Source organism: Clupea harengus, unplaced genomic scaffold (assembly GCF_900700415.2).
Source record: "Clupea harengus unplaced genomic scaffold, Ch_v2.0.2, whole genome shotgun sequence".
Lineage (NCBI taxonomy): Eukaryota > Metazoa > Chordata > Actinopteri > Clupeiformes > Clupeidae > Clupea > Clupea harengus.
In genome coordinates, this window is record NW_024880855.1 from 1 (window position 1) to 7965 (window position 7965).

Below are 7965 nucleotides of genomic sequence, written 5' to 3' on the forward strand. Positions count from 1 at the left end.
ATTATCAGTAAAGCCCATGTAACATTTTAATCCAAGAACAATTGCTTTCTTTCTATCTTTTTCCTGAGGCAATGGTACGTTTATACATTACTATACGGGTGAAGGACACCTGCAAGCATATGCAATGATTCCTTTCCATTAAACTTATATCAGTCAATATGTTAATGTACATATGCCAGTATTCATAAAGCATTAAGTCCAGAAGTTTTCCCGTCTTCACATTCTGCTCCTCCCTCTTTCATGTCTTGTAGGGCCACACTCTCCTTTTCAATCTGTTTCTGTATGTGCGGCTTTTTTGACCTACATCAAAGTGTAGAGAAAAGGATCTGTTTACTCTGCTTATTTTTATGGAGTTATATGTAGTCTATTTATACTATTCATTTATGATGTACAGAGATACGTTAGCTATGTCCTCAAGTAGTTATCAATATGTTTGATATTAAGTCTACATCAATTTGGTCCATTACCAAGGCCGTAGATTACGAGATTAAAGTGGTCATCTCGTGGAAATACAGTAATTTGAAATTACCATTTTTCTTCTACGTCGTCTACAGTTTCAGGTAGAGGAACATTGAGTGTCTCAGGTAGGAAGAGGGCAAAAACTCCAGCAATCACGGCAGCCCCTCCATAGACGATGCTGGGCAGGGCAGGCAGCACCTCATCCAGAATCAGAACAGCGGGGGCCGCCATGGAACCTATCCTGGACATGGTGGAGGTGAACCCCATGCCTGTCTGTCTGTAAGAATAGATTACAACCTACACTTAAAACCCCACTGTTCTCAGATGCTCTTTGTTAACTAATCAAATGCACTCTATTTGTATTTATTTCCTTTTTAAACTTCATTATTTTTTCTATGTTCTTTTATCTGCTCATTTGTAAAGCACTTTGAATAACCAATGTGTATGAATTGTGCTGCATAAATAAACTTGCCTTGCCAATGAGAATAAGAGAAAACACTGTGACATTCTGTGCTCCTAAACTGATTGTGTTGATTGACTGGAATGTCAATGGCTTGGTCTGAGCCACTTTGTTTGTTTCCCATTTACAGAGCAAGGACTGTGTATGGACACCTGAGTTGTTTTGGACGCATACACAGAACACACAGCTAGAGGCAGTGGTGTAGTCCAGGGTATACGCAGGTATACGCAGGTATACTGTGACGGGGCACCTGCGTGACCCGCCACTGCAGCCTGTAGGCTGCTGCCTTTACTGGACTGGGGGCTGGTGTTTTGTGTGTGTTTTGCGTGTTTGGTGTTTGTGTCAGTGTACAGTGTATATGTACGTTATCCAACCCACTCGGTTTAAAATAATCACCCAAATTCAATGTCTTGTCATAAATGTTCCGTTTATTTAGTTTACCAAAACACATCGTGATATCACTTTGCATTGTCTGTCTTACCGTTGTTAGTGTCGTCTTCCGTCTGTTTGTTTGGTTGCGTGAATGGCGCAACCAAGCACGATTTTAAAACTAACTCCGATGTATTTCCGATTGTTTGGCTGAGATATTACGTGTCGGTTATGCAGGGCCGGCTCTAGCCCTTTGGTTGCCCTAGGCGAGATTGAGTTTTGCTGCGCCCCCCCCCCCCCCCCCCCCCATTAAGTTAACTCCATAAACTGTGCAAAACACTCTTAAGCACCTGTAAGGACATTTAAGCAAATTATGACCCTCTATACCCTAACTATACCCTCTACAAACAAAAGTGCTTTTATGGATACTGTACATACCACTACAAAATATCTCAAATACCTCACTACAATTCTTCCAGTCATTTAGGCCACTCCTAATGAGGTGGTCATTTTTCTGTGAAAAGAGCTTGCAGCAGAAGCAATACAGAGTATTGTTTTTCCTTGAATATACAAGCCAGCTTCTCTTGATTTTCTCCCCATTTACTAATTTCCTGTAGAAGTGGTTGTGGTGGCAGCTTCTCCCATCATCTCTTTTTGGAAATGTAAAGTCTGGACTGGTCTGGTATGGTCCTCTGCAAACTAACTCTGTCCTTACCGGATCACAGAGGGCTGGCCAGTCAGCAGGATCTATAGGTTCTCCCTGGATAGCAGGAATTGTGGAGGGTGAGGTGTCTGCAGGCGGCAGTGTAGTTTCACTGGTGCCCTGAGTGCTTGATGTGGTCCTGGATGTCTTCACCTTTACCTGTATTCAAGCATATTGTATAGCCAGCAGAGGTGTAAAAAGTACTGAAATGTTGTACTCAAGTAAAAGTACAATTACTTTGATGAAATTGTACTTAAGTACAAGTAAAATTACCCACTTAAAAATCTACTCAAGTAAAAGTAAAAAGTAGTTCATTTAAAATGTACTTTAAGTAAAAGTTACTTAGTTACTTTCAACAACTTGATCGGGGCTGCTCCTATATAGTGAAAAAAAGGACAAGGGGTCATAAATCCAATACAAAAACTAGTTATTTTTAATTAAAGGAAATCTTTAGAAATATAAGTGAAATGACATTAAACATGTCAAACATTAAACATGTCAACACAACATTTAAGAACTTTTGGGAGGACATGTCAAGACATGAACCACATGACAGCTAAAATAAAAAAGTTAAAATGCCGCTGCCCCACTGTATATTTAAACTTTGGTTACTTTACTTGTGTCCACCTTTAGAGCATTAGTCTACAAACTTCTTGTTGAGTTTGAGCAGCAGTTGATTTTCAAGGTGAGTAGAGTTCATCCGGGCTCGCTTTGCAGTGAACAGCAATCCAGCACAGCTGAAGAGTCACTCGCAGGCGGCCGTGGCAGGTAGGCCAGTATTGAGTTCAGCAGATCCATATTGTCTGAGATACAGGCTAGGTACCCTTCTAACTTCCCTTCACCTTCTGGACTTCATTGAGGAAAATAAATCATCTTCATCTGATGAATGTGGTCTAACTTGCTTCAGCCTCTACCATCCGGTCAAGGTGTTGTCTAACATAGACTAGACCTGTAGAATGACAAACAACATTTCTGACAATAAAGTATTGAGCTGCCATCAAGAGTGCATCATAACACAGAAATAGCTATAAATAGCCACTTGAGATGACAGACCTACAGTATACAGAATGATAACATTATTTTCTATTTCTACATGTGTCACAATTCATAATCCTGAATTCTTGCTAACCAAGACCCCTGAGCATGAACATGAAAGACGTGCACGTTGCAAAGCCACCACTTATTGTTATCAATATCTGACTAAACATCGTGATAAATTCAAGATAACGACATACACATTGACATTGACCAACTGTCTGACAACGATGGTGTGCGCATTCACATCGTTCCTGTTTCAGGGCATGGGAGGCAGCCAAATGATTAGCCTAATATCAGTTTATGTGGTGTATTTCATTGGTGATGACCGATCTGCAGTTTTTAACACAATATGAGAGACTGCACATAATAATGCTATGACCTGAAACGAATTGAAGACAGGAATGGAATTATTATTACCGGTAGTCTATTGGATGACGGCTGTTAACAGAAGGATGGACACAAGGGGTGTACACGAGTGTATAGCTAGCCTAGCTAGCTAGCTAGTTGAAGTTAGCATACTCAGGGCGGTTGCAAGTGCTAGCCAAAATGAGGCTACTAGTGCCATGACGCATATTTTGCGTATTGTAGCAAAGCTAACTAAACAACAAGAACGATGTCTGAACTACTAATGGAAAGGGACAAATACTGTACTCACCAACACATGCTTGCGCAGATTTGAAGATTCATTTTTATAAGCAGAAAGTTCTGTCTGGCAGGGCAGGCACAGCTTACACAGCATTATATAGCTGTCGCCTCTTTTAGGTTGGAAGGCAAACTGCTTGCTGAGATGTGGACACAGGGTTTCTTCATCTTCTTTAATTTTAACTCGCGGAAAGTTCGGTGCTTCAGCTTGTTGCTCGTCCGCACTATCATCTTCCTCCATCTGGTGACTCGGCACCGGTGGCTTGCATCGACTCTATCACCCTCTCTCTGCAGCATGCACCACTGGTGAGAATTGTCGTGCGCGATTCCCGCTTTTCGGTTTCCTTTCTTGAACTATGTTTTTTTTTTTTACTCAGTAACGGATGTAATTTCCAATGTAGCGAAGTACAATACTTCAGTCAAAATCTACTTAAGTAAAAGTAAAATTACCGATTTCAAAAACTACTTAAAAAGTACAAAGTACACAAAAAAATTACTCAATTACAGTAACGTGAGTAAATGTAATTCGTTACTTTACACCTCTGCACAGAGCAAGCACACAGACAGAAAAACACATGAATCAAATTACTCCAAAACAAGACTATAATGCCTGTGAGTCAAGTTTATTCACACACATATTCACGCTACTTTGAATACAAATATATATATATATTTTGCCGCGAAGTACGAATGTATTGAGCTTTCTGCACACCAGGGTCATCTGGATCTTCTGGAGAAACGCCACTGTCCTCTGTACCAGTCCACACTTGCTGTCATGTTTTCATACATAGATATCATCCTATAAACATCCCAACACACCGCCTCTTGTCTTGCTCTCACAGCGGTGGCGGTGTTGAATTTTGCCATGATTATGGTCTTGTATTCTTCATAAGCGTCCATGTTCATCTCCTGCTCGCCAGCGGAGAAAAAAGAGCCCTTTTCTTTGAGTTTAGAACCATTATACCGTTAGAAAATCATTGTTTTGGTGATCAACCTTTCCTAACTTTAGAAGTAGGACGTGCACGCGCAATTGCCCCGATAAGTTTACCCTGGTTGAAATTAACCACATGATTAGGATGCGGATCAGCCGTTGACGAACCGATATTTGCTGTTCTCAATCAGCTCGTTAATGTTAACGGGCTAAAAGGACAATTGATTAACTTAGCTTCAGCCCTTACGACGAACGGGGCGCAGGCTGCCTCGCTAAACGATGCACACCTGTAACTCACGTGACCCTGATTATTATTGAAACTGCGTTAATGTTTCCGTGAAGTTATCCCTTCCCTTGTTGTTTATTGATTGTTAAACACAGGGGTGCAAACTCATCAGGGATGAAAAAGGTGACAACGATGCGAACCCCCTAGGAGGGTCCAGGGCATGCTCCCCGGGGGAATATATTTTATATATAAGAACATTTTGCACATTTTAAAGTTCAATGCATCAATCTGGTGCACTTTGACAACAAAATGATGAGGCTAGATCTATGAATAACTTTGTTGTAAACAATTTTGTGCTCTGGTAACAGTTTCATCATAAACATTCCTGTGTTGAATGTTGCACGGGCACAGGCCAACCCAACCACCCACCCCAATACCCTCCCGACCACCCACTCCAGTCTACTTCACCAAAGCACATTACGTCACAGATCTCCATCAGGTATTAAGCAAAAAAAAGGGCCAACTATAGAAACAGAAAATCAACAGAGGCTGCATCAGGCATGGCCTAGCTTCTCTGTGTTCTTGAAAAACTGTGAGAGTGGGAACACATATTCTTTTCCCTTTACAATACTCTTTGAGTCTAGCTTGTCAGGACAAGGCCCATTTGCACCTGACTCCTAGTTGAGCCACAGTAATGGCATCCTCCTCCTAAAATTCTCTCATTCTGAAACCAAACTGAAATAGGAGAGTGGTAAGTTTGTTCAGTTGCAGTGAAGCGCCCGGCAGTAGAAAACGGGTCATACACATACCTCATGAAAAGTAAAAGTCATCATGAAAAGTAAAAAACAAATAATGATAAAATAAATATTATTATGTATCTACTGATCTTTGCTTTAAATACATTTTTTTGTATGATTCCGATCATTTTTATAATCAAAATCGCTGAATTTGACCATGTCCTGTTCAAACAGAGAGGCGACTCGCGAGGTGAGGCAGTGACGAGCTGCGCCTCATCTCAGATTGTGTAATCCCTCACATACTGGGTTGAGCGCATGACTTTTGCTTTCTCATTGTTTGTCATTGTAACTGCCAGAGAGTTTTTGTGTTTATTATTTTTGATTAACACATTTTCTTGATTATTTTATTTTAAGCATACTGTTGAGGTAATGTACATTTGCCATTATTACTGTCATTATGTAATTGCTGAATGCAAGTGTAGGAATTGGAATGTGTTGCACTGGGGAATTGAATTGGTGGCACACACTTGACCAAGCAGGTGGCAGCCACGGCAGTCCTGTGTAGCATGCTCATACAACATCAGCATCATTAGTGCTCATTGATAGTTAAGAAGTTAAAGTTTAAGGTTAAAAGAAAGCTAAGAAAAGGACAACAAGTTTCACCTACTCCCTTTGGTTGTGCGGCCAATGAGGTATGTGTATATGTCATTTCAATTTATATTACGTTTAGCTATATGTTTCATTGTGTAGTGTGTAAATTCATAAGTTTTATGTCTTTTTAGTTCTCACGGCAAAGCAAGACCTTATGTATGTTGTACATACAATAAATTGCCTGTCAAAAGAATTCGCAAGTTGTCATTGAACCGGGGGGAGCTATAGTGAGAACTCAACGCAAGGATTGAGTGAAGTTGCAAGGAAACTCTGCGGGAGCGAGTCTTCGGAACCTGAGAAGAAGCGTGAGTGAGGGGGAATCGTGCTAACGTGCTAGACGGTGAGGATTCGCCTGTTAGCAGTGCCAGAAGAGAACGACACCTTCTCCTCGCCTGTGAAGTTCAGCATGTTCAACCTGTTCGTCGCTACTGGTGAGAAAGAACATCGTCCTTGAAGTAGATGACCCAACGTCAACATCACTTTCAGGAACACTTTGACCGTCTCGTTGGAAAATTGATGACTCACCTAGCTACTTAGCATGAAGCTGGAGTAGCCCAACTAGCAGCGATTCATCTCGTTTGGGAGAAGACCACTTTCCATGGTTTAAGCAAGCACCCTTCAAGTTGGATCATCATTTCATCTATCAGATAAGACTGTGCATGTACCTTTTAACATAGGCTAAGAAGTAAATGATAAACGAAGTGTATTAGCATTGCTGAGTTAAAGCCAAATAAGTGGACTTAGCCACAACTGCTAGACAATACATTTTAAAGTTCGTTTGCATTGCTAGGTTTAAGTCAACAAGTGAATTAGCCTATCAATTGCTATTTAAGTGATACTTTAACGTGTGAAGTTTGTCATTTGCATAAGTATTGAGGTTTTGCATAGGTCTTATTCTATTCTGTGAATTGATGTTCAACTCTGATTTAAGTTAAAGTAAATGGTTAAGTCATTGCCACTATAGGCATCTAAGTTTATTAAGAAAGCAAATCACTTTACATTGTCATATGGTTTATTAATGTAGCTTGTAATGTCAAGTGTAATTTATTGAAAGTGAAGTCTAATTTACAAAGTTTTCATTTAAACTTATGTTGAATTCTGAGTTCATTAGTGTTAAATCTATAGATTCAAATATTGTACATAAGAGTGTGAAGGAAGACACTTGTAATTGCAACAAACAGTTTATTTAAAATAGTTTTTTTTTTCATTTAAACAAAGTCAGATAAAACACAGAATATTAAAATGGAAGAACAGCATTCAGCTTGTAATGTAGAAAGTGCAGGTCAGCAGATAGAAACCCAGGTAGGTGTTGAGACACAAGTAGCACCTGCTGATGACAAATCAGACACTGGTGATACACAACAAGAACCAAGAAAAAGTGAAAGAACCCGGAAACTTACCGATAAGGGTAAAGAGCTCCAAGAAGAGAAAGTTAAGAAACTTAAAAAACAATTCATATCTTTCTATGAAAAGTGGAAGTCTCAAGCTAAAACTGCAAAAGAGTCATTGACAGCAGATCTACCTAATGATATTTTACAAGAGCTCATAGATGGAATTACAAATTCATCCTCTGACCTTAGACGTATCTATGAAGAATTACGTCAACACATTACCCCTGATAATGACACTCGTCGAAGAACAGACACGTGCGAGTCAGTCATAAATACAATTGTGGAGTCATTAATAAATCGCATACAAGTTATGGATGAGGGTCAACACCGACAGCCTGAGGAATGGCCCCTATCTAAT

The 7965-nt window shown here is 40.0% G+C and overlaps 1 protein-coding gene across 1 annotated transcript; it reads right to left on the minus strand.

The window, feature by feature from the left end:
- Positions 1 to 6: 6 nt before the first annotated feature.
- Positions 7 to 778, minus strand: LOC122132700 (solute carrier family 22 member 6-like). The gene is made up of 2 exons (XM_042707310.1): positions 530 to 778; positions 7 to 300 (listed from the first exon to the last, which is right to left on the minus strand). Exons 1-2 carry the CDS (start codon positions 724 to 726, stop codon positions 183 to 185), a joined length of 315 nt encoding a protein of 104 aa, XP_042563244.1. The 5' UTR covers positions 727 to 778; the 3' UTR covers positions 7 to 182.
- Between the last annotated feature and the right edge of the window lie 7187 nt (positions 779 to 7965).

Coding starts and splice junctions, on each gene's coding strand:
- LOC122132700 (XM_042707310.1), bottom strand. CDS start 726: ATGGGGTTCACCTCCACCATGTCCAGGATAGGTTCCATGGCGGCCCCC. Junction 301..529: donor GACGACGTAGAAGAAAAATG/GTAATTTCAAAT, acceptor ACTTTGATGTAG/GTCAAAAAAGCCGCACATAC.